The sequence below is a fragment of the Bufo gargarizans genome, chromosome 4 (assembly GCF_014858855.1).
Source record: "Bufo gargarizans isolate SCDJY-AF-19 chromosome 4, ASM1485885v1, whole genome shotgun sequence".
NCBI classification, from domain to species: domain Eukaryota; kingdom Metazoa; phylum Chordata; class Amphibia; order Anura; family Bufonidae; genus Bufo; species Bufo gargarizans.
In genome coordinates, this window is record NC_058083.1 from 364474168 (window position 1) to 364491706 (window position 17539).

At 44.4% G+C, this 17539-nt stretch overlaps 1 protein-coding gene across 1 annotated transcript in view; it reads right to left on the reverse strand.

Annotated features, from left to right (window-relative positions):
* Nucleotides 1-17539, reverse strand: part of TRIM67 (tripartite motif containing 67) — a 173537-nt gene that overhangs the window by 20293 nt on the left and 135705 nt on the right. The window contains exons 7-9 of the mRNA XM_044291206.1: nt 6586-6724; nt 5183-5486; nt 2293-2455 (exon numbers count right to left, since the gene is read on the reverse strand). Coding sequence (XP_044147141.1) covers nt 2293-2455; nt 5183-5486; nt 6586-6724 — 606 coding nt within the window. The remainder of the gene's footprint in view (nt 1-2292; nt 2456-5182; nt 5487-6585; nt 6725-17539) is intronic.

Sequence of the window (17539 nt, forward strand, 5' to 3'; positions counted from 1 at the left end):
TCGTCTCCTAGCAACCGTGCGTGAAAATCGCACCGCATCCATACTTGCTTGCGGATGCTATGCGATTTTCACACTTCCCATTCACTTCTATGCGGCCTGTGTCGCGTGAAAATCGGAGCATGCTCCGATTTTCACTCAACGCACAAGTAATGCGTGAAAATCACCACTCATGTGGTGTAAAGGGGCCTTTTTATTGGCATTTTATGGGGGGCACTATGGGGAAGGGGGAGAGGAGCATTATAGGGGCATTTACTGGGGCACTATATAGGGGTATTTTATACTGGCATATATTAGGGGGACATTAGCTCAACTGCATGCACTGAGCTGGGGGTATTTCTTGTACTGTCATATTATAAGGAGAATTATTACTACTAGGGGGCATAATGGTGAGCTTTACTACTACTGGGGGGCTATGGGAATCATATGATTTTTCAGTCATCTCCCGTCTCTGCAGAGATTGACAAACAGATATTAGTTTGCCACTTTTCCATCACCTTCACATCTTCTGAACACCCCATCCTGCTACCCCCAATATTGTGCTCGCTGTGCTCCCCAAAACTATACTATAAACTATACAAAAAATACTACTACCACACAGATAGTGCCCCCTTCAACAATTATTGGCACACAGTGTTCTAAAAAAAACATAACTGCGCCCAGTAAATAGTATCCCGGACACTAATAGTATAAACATAATGTCCCCTAAAATAATTGTTCTAAGCTAATACTGTGCCACGGTGCTCACCAAAGTAGCAGTGCTCCCCAAAATCCCACCAGTAGAAATAGTTCTCTGCCACGGCACACTTTGTAGTAATATTGCCCACATAGTGCCCATACTAGTGTATGGGCACTTACTGACGTCACGCGCCTGCTCCTCCCACTAGGCGGCGCAGGCACGTGACGTACAGTGAGTGAGTGAGCGCCGCACTGCCTGCCTGTTACCGCCCGCCCTGAGCCCCTGATTTCAGCTGATTGCTGAAAAGAAGCCTGCTGTGAGGATCCGGGACAGTGGGTCGACTCGGGTGCAATGTGGTTAAATTAAGCAAACAATTTTTTTTACAATGGAGACAGTGACACTGTGGATGGTCTGTGGGGAAGGGGGGCATTAATTACAATGGGGGGCGGGGGCCACTGTGGGAGACATAAAAATGGGGGCCACTGTCACTGTGGGGGACATTAAGTTTAATAAGGATCACTATGGACATTATTTAGAATGGGGGCTGCTGTGTCATTATAACTATAATGTCTGATAGGCCTAGTCCTGAGCTGAGTTATATTACCCTGCCCATGCCCTGTATAATAATGTACCCATCCCTGATACCCCTTTGTTATAAGGGGTATCATGGTACATTATTATACAGGGCAGGGTAATATAACTCAGGACTAGGCCTATCAGACATTATACAGTTATAATGACACCCACAGCAGCCTCCATTGTCTATGCGGGCGGCGGTGCTCACTCACTGCACGTCACGCGCCACGCGGGGGGGGGGGGGGGGGCGGCGGGGGTTTGACACTCGCCCTGAGAGAAATTTTACCTAGAAACTGCACTGGAGGCATGGGGTGCTATGTAGGAGAGGAGATGCTCTGGCTCCTCCCCCTACCATTTGCAGAAGACGGATTCAGAGCTGGGTGAGGATGGCCAAGGGGAGCAGCAGGCCACGGGCGGGTGGCAGATGGTGGGGGGAACCACAGGCCTTAAGCAGGATCTGGGGAGGGAGGAGAGTGGAGGAGCTTCCTGGCTGTAGCCTGCTGTTGTCTATTGTATAATGTGATGCAGGCAGTGCAGCCAGGACAGGCTCTCCCCTCTCTGTATGAGGTTTAGAGCCGGGCCTCCACCCGGACCTACACACCTTCGCACAGCTCCTCCATGGAGCTACGTGGGGGGGCAGTGTGAGTGTGAGTACACAAGCTTTATGTCGGGGCCCTGAGTATTGAGTACAGTACGTCTATGTAGGATGAGGGTGAGACTCTTACCTTCATCCTCAACAATATAACTTCAGCTTTACAGTGTTTGTTGGGAGTGGCCTATTATATATAGGAGCCCTATTATATATAGGAGCCCTATTATATAAAGGGGCTTATAACAATGGGTGGGTGCATTTTTTTGCCGTGATGCGCTATGCTCACCGCATTTTTATTTGTAGGATGGGCGGGTCCAAATTTTTGCACAGCACGCATAGCACGCCGCTTTTTTCTTTTCAGGCTTCCCTAGACAAAATTCCTGGGTGCTCCCCTTATCATAGTGACATGACAATATACAATAGATAAGATCTGTGCAGAATTACTTACTTGTACATTTCGATTGAGACTTATTGCTGGCATGAACACGCCATCAATGTTCTCAAATGCTACAGGTCCCTGCTGCTTTCCATTAATATGGAATATTAGTATGCGCTTGTTAAGGTCCAAGAGTATGCCAACTACGGTCCCTTTACTCACACCACCTTCTGTTCTGTAAATATAGCAATGAGAAAAGATTACATGTAAGTGACCAATTATACATTGGCAGGCACTACATTAATCTATTAAATAGAAAATGTTTATACTAGTACCACTGATGTCAGGCCAACTCTTGGCCATGGGCAATGCCAATCCTATTAAAGGGAATCTAATTAAACTTTTTTAAAGGGGTTCTCCAAGAATTAAGAAAATGAAAATACTTAAATATTACTTTATTGTAAACATATTCTCAAATACCTTTCATCAGTAATAAAGGATTGTTTTCTCTGGGGAGCAATCATTAGGAGAAATAAAATGGTCGCCGTCCTATTAGTACACACAAAACCTGTCCTAATCACACAGGAGGAAAAGTTACTTTAGAATACTGAGGTAAAGAGCTGCCTCATCCTCCTCTCTGCTCTACTTTTCAGGGATTATGATCCTGAATACAGTTTAATATGATATTCAGCTGAATCTCTGTAGGAACGGAGTTCATGAGGAGAAATAAGGTACAGAGGGGAGGTGGGGATGTGGCTTATGAGCAGCACTTGTATTAAGTCTCCATCACCACAGCCCCACATTACCACAGTCTGTCCTGTCTGTCCTCTTGTCTCTTCATGAACTCCATTCCCACAGAGATTCGGCTAAAGTTCTTATGAGCTGTATTCAGAATCATAATCTTTGACAAGTAGGAGAGAAGGATGAGGCAAGTCTGTCCTGAAGTAATTTGTCCTCTTGTGTGATTAGGACAGGTTCTGTGTGCACTAATAGGACAGCTGCCATTTTATTTCTCCTAATGATTGGTTCCCAGTCAAACCGAACCATTATAGCTAATTAAAGGTATTTAGGAATATATCTATAATAAATTAATATTTACATATTTTCAGTGATTTTATTTTCTTAATTCCCGGAGAGCCTCTTTAAGATAATATTAATTTTGCACATCTTAAAGAGCATCTGTCACTGAAATAGTGTTCTTCATGTGTTCGGAGCAGCCTCTGTACAGTGGAATCACATGATAAATATGCTTGTGATTCTCTTCCAGAACCTAACCTTGCAGTTGTCCTGCAATTTACATATGCATCTTAAAAAATTGCTACTGATGGGTATTTATTAGGGGCCCCAGTATTGATCAGAATACAAGATTTGAGCTACACTTATCTGCAGCTCCAGTCTTTAGATTACTTCACGCACAAGTCAACACTTGTACTGAAAATTGAAAATTACTGAAAAATTGAAATACTGAAAATTGTTCCAAAGAGACACCAAAAAGTAAAAGATCATATCATAAACTAGTTATGAATAAACATAAATAATTGGTGACTATTTGTTAAAATCCATATCAAATTTTGAGTAATTTGAATACAAAATACTTTATTTATATAGAAATAAAACTGGCACTCTCATGGGAGTCTCAGCTTTATTTCTATATAACCTGTGCTACACTATAGTTGGCTATTTGGATGGCCAAATAAGCCAGAGAACCCAAATATTACATTTTGAAATGCCAGAGAACTGCAACTCTGTGTAGGGTATGTTTGAAGTCAAAAACAAAATTCTGCTATTTTTTGGTCAAAACAGAGTACCAGTGTTGAACTGGGATTTCTTGGGCCCACCACAAGAAATTGTTCTCGGGCCCCTACCTCTGTATCATCTATAAAATCTAATAGGCTTTAAATCAAAGAAATCGATCCTAGTGACAAGTGACTGGCTCCAAAGGCAGATTTATCTCATGGACCTCTGGAACCCACTATAGGATCCTCCGATATTTTGGTAGGCCAGTCCAACCCTGTAGCGTAGTACTACATGAGATTACATATGACAGGTAAAACTAAAACGACATCGCTTGTCACTCCTGAACCTGGTCAATAAATGTGGAACGTATCCACATATATCATAAAAAGTAGAAGAAAAAAGAAAGGCGTCACTCACTGAATCTTCAACAATTCGCAGCTTTATTCGGGTTAAAACATTCGGGTGCGGGTCACAATTTGTGGAAGAAAAAGGCAACAGCTGTAGGCTTGTCAAGCCGTAGGTCTATTTGTTCTGGCTGAGCACCACTCGATTAATTGCATGGTTGCTGAGAGATACGTATCTCTCAGCAACCATGCAATTAATCGAGTGGTGCTCAGCCAGAACAAGAGATACGTATCTCTCAGCAACCATGCAATTAATCGAATGGTGCTCAAATTAATCGAGTGGTGCTCAGCTAGAACATCACTGACACCGTACCGCATGTAGTAGTGCCGGCTGTGCTTTCTTCTTTTTACTGTGTATCCACATATATGTTACTATGTCCTTGTGATGTGTTTCTGGATGGAACAGGGGTGGGGCTTAAAATGTACAGTACTATGATTTGGGATTAAAATGTTGGAAGGTATGGTCAAGGACCGCTTTGTGCAGTCAGTATATGCTGTTCATGTAACGGATACTTAATTATGTTATCACATCAAGACAACCCTCCTCGGACCATCCCCCCCTTTATGAGCCAAAACAGTAAGTCACTCTGCATTCTGATGGACCTAAGCTATCCTTGTATAACACGAGCAGCCATTCATCTGAATGGGCTCTATCTAAAACGTAATTTCTGGCTGGCTATGGCTTCCCCCTGATTGGACTGCTGAGTGAGGAAGCTGCATTGATTAAATGGTTGCTGTGGGAGCCACATGCTGAAAGGGGTTGTCTTTGAAAAGACAACACCTTTAAAAACATCTTAATATCTGTATGTTATATGACTTACCTGTTGGTATGAGAGTTACAGTGCATGAACCAGCTACGGTTGTTGTCCACATACATGGCCCAGGCCTTATCATCTTTCCCCAGCATCATATCCTTCACTACATTAATTCTGGCAACACCAAAAGCTGGATCAGGGTGGTTGTCATATCTGTTAACTTGTACCTCCCAATAGTGTACTCCTTTTGAGAATGCAGCTGTGCCCAATACCACTCTGTCATCATAACTGCTGCAAGACGCTGTCATGTTATCATTGGATAAAACAATATCCCGATGAGCAGTGTTGGAATCAAATGTGAAAAAGGCCACTGAAAGGAAACAAATCAATGGATCTGTCATCATCATTTGAAGGAAAATGAAACAAAATGCTAATTATACATCAATACATTTATTAGGTTGAAAATATAATTTGCAAGTCTACTTTTCAAATTTGCTAATTATGTCACCGTATTGCCCATAAGTGGGTTATCATCTCAATCAATTGTGCCTTTTTAAAGGCATATTACAAATATACATTCTTAAAGATGTGCCCTGCGCAATTACTAGTTTTGGAAAAACAGATCTCCTACCATTATAAATATATATTACGGCTAGTTTCACACATGCGGCAGAGCAACCCAGCAGGCTGTTCTGGCAGAGCTGGATAATGCTGCTCACCTCAAAAGCCCATTGCATGTAATGGAAACCGGCAGGGATCCAGCTGCTACCCGGCATTTATTCCGGGATTTGGATGGACAAAAAAACCCACACGCATAAATGCCTTGGTTTGGCTGGATTTTCCCCAAACACCATTATAGTCAATGGGGTCCGGCGGTCACGTGGCATTATCTGGCTATTGTGGTTGTAGCATCCAGCTCTCAGGTGGAAGGTCAGTTGACCAACTTTAGCATGGATTGGAATGTGTTCACACCCTTGGTAAACCATAAAAAGGAAAGTTTGATCCAGCGAGTTAAATCAGCAATGTCTTTATTTCTTCATATCATTTAAATAAATACAATAGCCCTCCTTCAATAATTCTGACGTGTTTCGACCAGTTTAGGTCTTAATCATAGCTGGCTTTTACTCTGGATCAAACTTTACTTTCTACTATTAGGCTATGCCGGATCTGAAGAACTCTGCCAGAACAGCCTGCTGGATTGCTCTGCTGCATGTGTGAAATAAGCCTAAGAAATAAACCAGCATGAAATGTTGGACCAGAAAATGACAGGGTGGTAATTCTGATTACATTCATTTCAACACATTCTAATAAACATGGTGTAGAAAATGATGTTCAATTTCAAACAAGGATACAGAAGTACGTTTTTTTGTTAAGATATAAATTCTTGGCTATGCATATGAATAATACGTCCACCTAATGTAGATATTGGTGCATAAAATACATATTTGAAAATTATATTCTGTACACACCATCCGATGTCTGGAGCACTACAGTTTTGCTGTAAGGTCCAAGGCCCGTTGAATTGAATGCTTTGACTCTTGCATTGTATGTGCTATTGAAGTGAAGACCATCAATGGTGCATAAAGTCTCTTTTCCCACATAAACTTCCTAAAATGATAGAAAGACAGATGGATGCTCCATCTCCTTCAGACACATAGATCAAAGTAAAGAAAGGAGGTTTTAATAGGCGTAAACTAAACGACTCCTTGGGTCACTGACACCAAATTACATGGCATATACTTTGTAAGTGTAATTATTGCTTCTGGGAGTAAAACTACACTGAAAGTATGATGTACAAATCAATAAATAAAAGGAATAATTTAAGAGAGGCTAAAATGAAGTGTTCACTTTTGTGCTATGGGTAATTTTACATTGGAAGTAGGTCGGCTTATGCTTCTCTGCATCTGAGTAAAATACAACATTCTATGGTTTATATTGCATATGTGTGTATATATATGTGTGTGTGTGTGTGTGTGTGTGTGTGTGTATATACAGTACAGACCAAAAGTTTGGACACACCTTCTCATTCAAAGAGTGTTCTTCATTTTCATGACTATGAAAATTGTAGATTCACACTGAAGGCATCAAAACTATGAATTAACACATGTGGAATTATATACACAACAAAAATTGTGAAACCACTTAAAATATGTCATATTCTAGGTTCTTCAAAGTAGCCAGCTTTTGTTTTGATTACTGCTTTGCACACTCTTGGCAAAGCAGTAATCAAAATGGTCTTCCAACAGTCTTGAAGGAGTTCCCAGAGATGCTTAGCACTTGTTGACCCTTTTGTCTTCACTCTGCGGTCCAGCTCACCCCAAACCATCTCGATTGGGTTCAGGTCCGGTGACTGTGGAGGCCAGGTCATCTGGCGCAGCACCCCATCACTCTCCTTCATGGTCAAATAGCCTTTACACAGCCTGGAGGTGTGTTTGGGGTCATTGTCCTGTTGAAAAATAAATGATGGTCGAACTAAACGCAAACTGGATGGAATAGCATGCCGCTGCAAGATGCTGTGGTAGCCATGCTGGTTCAGTATGCCTTCAATTTTGAATAAATCCCCAACAGTGTCACCAGCAAAGCACCCCCACACCATCACACCTCCCCCTCCATGCTTCACGGTGGGAACCAGGCATGTAGAGTCCATCTGTTCACCTTTTCTGCGTCGCACAAAGACACGGTGGTTGGAACCAAAGATCTCAAATTTGGACTCATCAGACCAAAGCACAGATTTCCACTGGTCTAATGTCCATTCCTTGTGTTCTTTAGCCCAAACAAGTCTCTTCTGCTTGTTGCCTGTCCTTAGCAGTGGTTTCCTAGCAGATATTCTACCATGAAGGCCTGATTCACACAGTCTCCTCTTAACAGTTGTTCTAGAGATGTGTCTGCTGCTAGAACTCTGTGTGGCATTGACCTGGTCTCAAATCTGAGCTGCTGTTAACCTGCGATTTCTGAGGCTGGTGACTCGGATGAACTTATCCTCCGCAGCAGAGGTGACTCTTGGTCTTCCTTTCCTGGGGCGGTCCGCATGTGAGCCAGTTTCTTTGTAGCGCTTGATGGTTTTTGTGACTGCACTTGTGGACACTTTTAAAGTTTTCCCAATTTTTTGGACTGACTGGCCTTCATTTCTTAAAGTAATGATGGCCACTCGTTTTTCTTTACTTAGCTGCTTTTTTCTTGCCATAATACAAATTCTAACAGTCTATTCAGTGGGACTATCAGCTGTGTATCCACCTGACTTCTCCACAACGCAACTGATGGTCCCAACCCCATTTATAAGGCAAGAAAGCCCACTTATTAAACCTGACAGGGCACACCTGTGAAGTGAAAACCATTTCAGGTGACTACCTCTTGAAGCTCATCAAGAGAATGCCAAGAGTGTGCAAAGCAGTAATCAAAGCAAAAGGTGGCTACTTTGAAGAACCTAGAATATGACCTATTTTCAGTTGTTTCACACTTTTTTGTTATGTATATAATTCCACATGTGTTAATTCATAGTTTTGATGCCTTCAGTGTGAATCTACAATTTTCATAGTCATGAAAATAAAGAAAACTCTTTGAATGAGAAGGTGTGTCCAAACTTTTGGTCTGTACTGTATATATACACATGGTGTACTAAGGAAAACCCCATATACAATGGAAATGGTTAAGCAGATGATGATCAATAGTCTGTGGGGAAAGGGGGGGATCTGTTAGGCCATGTCACCAACAGGGCAGCCATCTGGAATGTTGCCATCTTGGATTCAACTTACATTTTTGGGACGATATTATAGGTGTGTGACACACCAAACTGGTAGGGAATTTAACTGGAAAACAATGGTGAGCTTCATTCTAATGTAACTTTTTCTGTACAGGAGAAAAACATGTTGAGATCATTCTCATTAATGATTAATGAAGCACACGTCATCACAGACTATTTCACCCAACACCACGAAAACAGGCCTCTCACTACCCACAGTGCAGCTCTGCTGTGGTAATAGTAGGCCTATGCTTAATGTATTTGAAAAAATAAGATTTATGAGAATGAGGTACACTATTTATTTTAGTCATTGGCCCACAAGCAAGAAGCAGGGAGGAATCATGTTTTTACTAGGCAATTGAAAAATTAGCAATAAAAATTTGCATTACGAAAATCTTGAATATTCGAAATTACAAATATATATCACTATATTCTAAATATTAGCGAATTTTCTAATTACCTATATTCGCGATAAAAATTTGCAATTCGAATATTCGTGATCAACACTAGTGCTCATGTCTATTTTGAAAATATGCTTAGACATTTATATGGTATTTGCATGTACTGTTTTACTATTCTGTTTTTACACTTTTATTATACATAAGCAATGTCTGGGTAGTTGCCAGACAAATGAACCCTGGATTTAGCTGTTTGCCTACAATTTCAAGGTAATTAGTGCATATTTAACTGTATTTTAATACTGTGTCGACTGCATCTAACATGAGTATTGTAGGCCTATGAATGTACAGTATGTTAATAGTGTAAGAACATAATTTGTAGTAATTAACCTGCAAATGCTGACACTAGATTTGAATGCAAAAGTTTACTTGTTTTAAGGAATATGGTATATTTTAAGTTTATAAAGAAATAAAGTCACTGGAGGTTAATTAGTTATGGACTGGGTATCTATTCATATTCATCTGGAAATGCTGGCATTTAAGGAAAAAGTTAAAATTCAGGACTCTTTCCACTGTAATAAAAATAGATAAAACCAGTCAGTATTTTCGGCACTTGCGATGCTGGAGGGACTGACCTAATTATCTGAACTGCATTCCATATTACTAATCCCATCATTATTTAAAGGCTTTGTGATAGGAAAAGCTTAGCTGAAAACAATTTGAAAACCTTTTTTTTTTTGAGAATGTAGAGTTGAAGAATAAATCCCTGTCACTTGTCCCGATCTGGATTAGTGATTGTTACTTGGCTGCTGCTTCAGAGGGAAACCATATTTGTGATTTACAAACGCTCATTCTCAGGAAAAGCGTTAGTATAATCCTAATTGGATTTTAAAGGCTCTTGGAATAAAGTTTATCGATATAGATATTACGGCAGTTACCACTTCATTGAATAGGCTTACTTGTTTAAAGGGAAGCTCCAGAAAAAAACAGAGTTCCTAAGTTAATTAAAAACTTAAGGAGCCCTGTGGTTTGATATACAGCAGCCTATACATGTTCAGGCTTTATGCTCTCTGTAGACCTACATATCACCAGCAGGTGATGGTGCCATCAATTGAAATGTTCTGAAACACTGACGATCTGATGCCAGATAAGAGGTGAAAGACTGACATGAAAACAGGACACCCAAGCAATAGGGACCAGATGTCACGGAAGGTGTACAGGAAACAAGACAACACAAAATGAATATACGACTCACTGGATCCAAAACTAAGGAACAAAAAGGGAGACCCCTGCATCAGACCTGGCACTCTCCCTGACTGCTCAGCCTATGCAAAAATCCCAATGGTAGATGATCCCATATCCTCGTACCTCGACTGTATAACACCTGAACACCCTATAATAGTGAGGGGACACGACCACCGGCTCCCTACACTAGATACGGAGGGAGTCAGGGTCACTTGGGATCCAGCAAACAGAAAATCACAAATGAATGCACAACACTTATCTTGTAGAAGACTGGGAAGTAGGATCAGCATGCACACACACTCCAGGAAGAACTATAAACCGCACACTGATGCACTATGGGGAGGAATTTAAAGGGATGCAATTAGTACAACTACATGACAGCTGAGAGAGGCTAACGAGATGAGGAACTGAAAGCAAAACAAAGGAAGCTCAAGGAGGCGGTTCTGAAAGGCATCTGTCAGAGCTTCTCAGATGTCTGGTGGTGACAGTACCCCTCCTTCTACGAGTGGACTCCATACACTTAGAGCCCACCTTCTCAGGATGAGACCTATGGAAAGCCCTGATGAGACGAGTGGCCTTAATGTCCGTCACTGGGACCCACATCCTCTCCTCAGGACCATAACCCCCCCAATGAACGAGGTACTGGAGAGAACCGCGGACAACACGAGAATCCACAATCCTAGAGACCTGAAATTCAAGATTACCATCAACCATAATCGGAGGAGGAGGCAAAGACGAGGGTACAATGGGTTGGACATAAGGTTTTAATAAGGACTTATGAAAAACATTATGGATCTTCCAAGTCTGAGGAAGATCAAGACGGTAGGCAACAGGATTGATGACAGACAAGATTTTGTAAGGCCCAATAAACTTAGGACCCAACTTCCAGGAGGGAACCTTCAATTTGATATTCTTAGTAGACAACCACACCAGATCACCAACATTCAGGTCCGGACCAGGCACACGTCTCTTATCCGCCACACGCTTATATCTCTCACTCATGCTCTTTAGATTATCCTGAATCTTTTGCCAAATAGATGACAAAGACGAGGAGAATCTGTCCTCATCAGGTAAACCAGAAGACCCCTCTCCCGAGAAAGTCCCAAACTGCGGATGAAACCCATATGCACCAAAAAATGGTGACTTATCAGAGGACTCCTGTCGACGGTTATTTAAAGCAAACTCAGCAAGGGACAAAAAAGAACACCAATCCTCCTGATTCTCCGCCACAAAACAGCGCAGATATGTCTCCAGATTCTGATTGACGCGCTCTGTCTGGCCATTCGACTGTGGGTGGAAAGCAGAAGAGAATGACAACCGAACCCCCAAGCGAGAACAGAAAGCCTTCCAGAATCTGGAAACAAACTGCGTGCCCCTATCAGATACTATGTCTGAAGGTGTAACGGACCGTTTCAGCAGACAAGGGGTTAAAATCCGTTTAGGCGATATGCCCCTTTCCGAGAGACAGGCACAGCTACTGCAGAACACCAACCTCCCGAACTGGATACAAAATAGCACTCCAAACTGGAACCTCGCGGATAGCTGCCAGCAGACGAACAGGGAAAGCGTATCAGTCAGCTTACACTCCTGGCAATCAGTCTCCAACAGCATACAGGGAATCCCCCCAATAACGAGACAAGGCTCCGTGCTGAGGGTCAAGCAGTGCTCTGACTGTACTTCAAGTACAGCCTCTTTTATTGATAAAAACCAAACATAGTACTGCCCACAGGGTTTTGAAATCCAACCAATCAGTAATTCACAACACACACAATGTAAATACAGCAACCAATCGTTCCCGCCCCCTAGAGGACCAGAAGGGAGACTGCGACACAGAACAGATACAACATATCCCCACAATGCATCATGGTTTCCTCCTCTCTGCCTGGGAGACGACCGAAGACAATCCAATTATCTCTCAGGACAAAGGGGAGATCACCAATACACATGTGGAGACGACAGGACAGACATCACCATATAAACACACAATGGGACAATGGGACAATAGAACCACACCCAGCATATTCCTCCCAAGCTGACAAGTTACACTTATTATAAGTTGTTACAACTTTGTGAGGTTACATTGTCCATACATATAACTTACATCAATTTAAACAGTATAACTTGGGGGACAAACCTATCCAAAATTCCCTGGAATAGGTTCAGGGGTTTAAAAGTTACTATGGGCCATAATCCTGAGGCAAGAGGCTTTTAAACAGCCCCCTCCAAAACCCAGTGGCGAGGTTGGTTTCGCCACACATCTCCCCCCCCCCCAGGGAAGACTAACCAGATACCTGACCTCACGCCGGTCGGTACCTGAGTTAGTCTGGCAGGCCACCCACAACAAAATACTGGACCTGCTGAATTTCGTAGCCTGTCTCTGTCCAGTGAATCCACCAAGATTATATTTGTAGCTTGTACTCCCGGTCTCTGAGTTGCTCCCTGGCTTGGAGTGGAGGTTGCTTTGTGGGCAGGGATCAGCGGGACTCTGCCCTGGTACCAGCGCTACCATGGAAGAAGCCTGGTTGGAGTCTGGTTGTTGGAGGGGGAAACCGACTGTCTCCCCTTTGGCTAAACTACCCTTTTGCTGGGGGACAGGAACAACTGTCCCTACCCCCTGTGCTGTAAGTGCAGAGACCACGGTCCCATCTGCACAGTTGTGGGGCTTACTGTCTCCCCCTGGTGCGTTAAGCTGCCGCTGGGGAGAGGGGGTAACGAGCTCCTCTCCCATACATACTTCCAGCCGCTGGGGAGGGCGACCGACCGCCTCAGCCCCCAATACAGTGTCCTGCTGCTGTGGAAAGGAGACTGGGCTCTCTATTCCCTGTAGGACACTCTGCCGCTGGGGGACAGGACCCACTGTCTCTGCCCCCTGTAACTCCGTCTGCCGCTGGGGAATGGAGACTTGGCTCCCAATTCCCAAAAAATCATGCTGCTGCTGGGGGGCAGGAGCAACTACCTCTGCCCCCTGTAACTCAGCCTGCCGCTGGGGAGGGAGGCCGCTGCTCTCCCCTCCCTGCACTTCACACTGCCGCTGGGGAATGGAGACTAGGCTCCCAATTCCCAAAAAATCATGCTGCTGCTGGGGGGCAGGAACAACTACCTCTGCCCCCTGTAACTCAGCCTGCCGCTGGGGAGGGAGGCCGCTGCTCTCCCCTCCGTGCACTTCACACTGCCGCTGGGGAATGGAGACTAGGCTCCCACTGTCCTGCAACCGTAACTTCCGATGGAGGTCCACCCAACGTGGCAGCTGACCGTCACCTTCTGCCCGGTATAGTAGGGTCTTAGACACTAGACTCCTCACAAACTTCACGTATTTCTCAGCTGGATTGGGTCTGAAGAAGTTCAGCCGCAATCACATCATACGGTCAAATTCCTCCACAGAGTATCTGTACTCCACTGCTGGTTCCATCCTGGTGCTTTTAGGGTCACTGTACTGAGACATGTGTTGCCCTTAAATTGTAGAATCCACAGAAATGGTGTCTCCTGTAGCTGTCCTTCTGGCTGTAGGAACGATCCCGCTGCTTGCCACCAATGTAACGGACCGTTTCAGCAGACAAGGGGTTAAAATCCGTTTAGGCGATATGCCCCTTTCCGAGAGACAGGCACAGCTACTGCAGAACACCAACCTCCCGAACTGGATACAAAATAGCACTCCAAACTGGAACCTCGCGGATAGCTGCCAGCAGACGAACAGGGAAAGCGTATCAGTCAGCTTACACTCCTGGCAATCAGTCTCCAACAGCATACACGGAATCCCCCCAATAACGAGACAAGGCTCCGTGTTGAGGGTCAAGCAGTGCTCTGACTGTACTTCAAGTACAGCCTTTTTTATTGATAAAAACCAAACATAGTACTGCCCACAGGGTTTTGAAATCCAACCAATCAGTTATTCACAGCACACAATGTAAATACAGCAACCAATCGTTCCCGCCCCCTAGAGGACCATAAGGGAGACTGCGACACAGAACAGATACAACATATCCCCACAATGCATCATGGGTTCCTCCTCTCTGCCTGGGAGACGACCGAAGACAATCCAATTATCTCTCAGGACAAAGGGGAGATCACCAATACACATGTGGAGACGACAGGACAGACATCACCATTTAAACACACAATGGGACAATGGGACAATAGAACCACACCCAGCATATTCCTCCCAAGCTGACAAGTTACACTTATTATAAGTTGTTACAACTTTGTGAGGTTACATTGTCCATACATATAACTTACATCAATTTAAACAGTATAACTTGGGGGACAAATCTATCCAAAATTCCCTGGAATAGGTTCAGGGGTTTAAAAGTTACTATGGGCCATAATCCTGAGGCAAGAGGCTTTTAAACAGCCCCCTCCAAAACCCAGTGGCGAGGTTGGTTTCGCCACAGAAGGAATACCAGGCAATTTGACAATGTGATCAATAAATGCCTGCGCCAGCGTCTTAACATTGGGCAAGCCAGGAAAAGGGATGAAATGCACCATTTTGCTAAAACGGTCCACCACCACCAGAATCACAATCAAGGCAGGTCCGTTATGAAGTCCATGGACAGATGTGTCCAAGGACGGGAAGGAATGGGTAAGGGAAGGAGAGGACCTGATCAGGGGCGTAACTAGAAGTGACTGGGCCCCACAGCAAATATTTGTAAGGGCCCCCCTCAGCGCGCTTCGCACCTCCCTCCTCCTGTGTAAACCCCACTCCTTTGGCACAGTGTAGCGGTATACTGTATATTGTGTGGCACAGTATAGAGGTATACTGTATATTGTGTGGCACAGTGTAGCGGTATACTGTATATTGTGTGGCACAGTGTAGAGGTATATTGTGAGGCACAGTGTAGCGGTATACTGTATATTGTGTGGCACAGTGTTGAGGTATATTGTGAGGCACAGTGTAGCGGTATACTGTATATTGTGTGGCACAGTGTAGCGGTATATTGTGAGGCACAGTGTAGAGGTATACTGTATATTGTGTGGCACAGTGTAGCGGTATACTGTATATTGTGGGGCACAGTGTAGAGGTATACTGTATATTGTGTGGCACAGTAGCAGTATACTGTATATTGTGAGGCACAGTGTAGAGGTATACTGTATATTGTGGGGCACAGTGTAGCAGTATACTGTACATTGTGGGGAACAGTATAGAGGTATACTGTACATTGTGGGGCACAGTATAGAGGTATACTGTACATTGTGGGGCACAGTGTAGCGGTATACTGTATATTGTGGGGCACAGTGTAGGCTATATGTGCATAACATAAACATACTCCACATGAACACTTACAGTTACTTGGCTTGGCCCTTGGGGATCTCGGACGCCACTTCCACACTTGGGCGGGGGATCGGCGGAGCTGATGTTGTGTTTTATCCTAATGAGAAAGATTTTATAATAAGGATTTGGAGAAGGGGCAGAGGGATAGCAGAGCAGGGAGAGGCCGGTGCTGCTACTAGGGGGTCATACCATGGGGCAGTAATAAAACCCACCATAATGCCCCCCCCCCAGTAGTAATAATTCTCCTTATAATGTGACAGTGCAAAAAATACCCCCTTGTAATGCCCCCAGTTGAGCTAATGTCCCCATAGTGCCCCATAATGTGCCAGTATAAAATACCCCTATATAGTGCCCCCAGTAAATTCCCCCATAGTGCTCCTCTCCCCCCTTCCTGCTAGTGCCCCCCAAAATGTACCAGTATAAAATGCCCCATATATAGTGCCCCAGTAGATGCCCCTCAGTGTCCGGCCTCTGATAGGCTGCCGGCCTAGTGTCCCCCATAATGCCCCCCAATAATGTGCCAGTAAGTGCCCCCCATCATGTGCCAGTATCAAGTGCCTCCCCCCCCACATGTCCCAGTATCATAGTGCCATCTCCCCCCATGTGCCAGTATCAAGTGCCTCTCTCCTTCCCACCCCCCATGTGCCAGTATCAAGTGCCTCTCTCTTCCCCCCATGTGCCAGTATCCATAGTGCCATCTCCCCCGCAAAAAAGTGCCAGTATTAAGTGCCTCTCCCCCCATGTGCCAGTATCATAGTGCCAACCCCCCCCCCACATGCCAGTATCAAGTGCCTCTCTCCTCCCTCCCATGTCCCAGTATCATAGTGCCATCTCCCCCCCCCCACTAAAAAGTGCCAATATCAAGTGCCTCTCTCCCTCCCCCCTCCCCATGTGCCAGTATCAGGTGCCTCCCCCCCATGTGCCAGTATCAAGTGCCAACCCCCCCTCTCCCCTCCAGGTGCCAGTATCAGGTGCCCCCCCCCCCTATGTCCCAGTATCATAGTGCCATCTTCCCCCCCCCACCACCACAAAAAAAGTGCCAGTATCAAGTGCCTCTCTCCCTCCCCCCCATGCCAGTATCAGGTGCCTCTCTCCCCCCCCATGCCAGTATCAGGTGCCAACCCCACTCCCCCCCATGTGCCAGTATCAGGTGCCTTCCGCTCCCCCATGGCAGTAACAGTCGGGTATTAAAAAAATAATAATAAACACTTCTACTTACCTCCATGTCAGCGATGCGATGCAGCCTCTTCCTGTGTCCCGCCCTGTATGTCCTTATATGGACTCAGTGCTTGTATTTCAGAAAAGAGTCTGCTGGGATTCGAACCCACAACCTTCTGCTTCAGAGGCAGAGCAGCTAACCACTAGACCATAGGAGCTGCCTTGATGCTGACTAAAAAAATATGAGACTTCTACTGTTATAGCTGGCTAAGTGTACATCTATACACATGGCAGCTGCTCATATATAGAGATGTAGCAGAGCTGAATGTGCTGAGACAGCTGTCATATACAGATATAGCAGTATCTCAGATATATCTCTATATGACAGCTGTTCCAGCACACTCAGCAGTGCTATATCTCTATATATGATAGCTGTCATGTGTATAGATGTAGCAGAGCTGGGTGTGTTTAGGCATCTGTCATGTGTATAGATGTAGTAGAGCTGGGTTTGCTGGGGCAACTGTCATATATAGAGATATAGCAGAGCTGAGCGTGCTGGGACAGCTGTCATATAGATATATAGCAGTGCTGGTGTGTTGGGGCAGCTGTCATGTGTA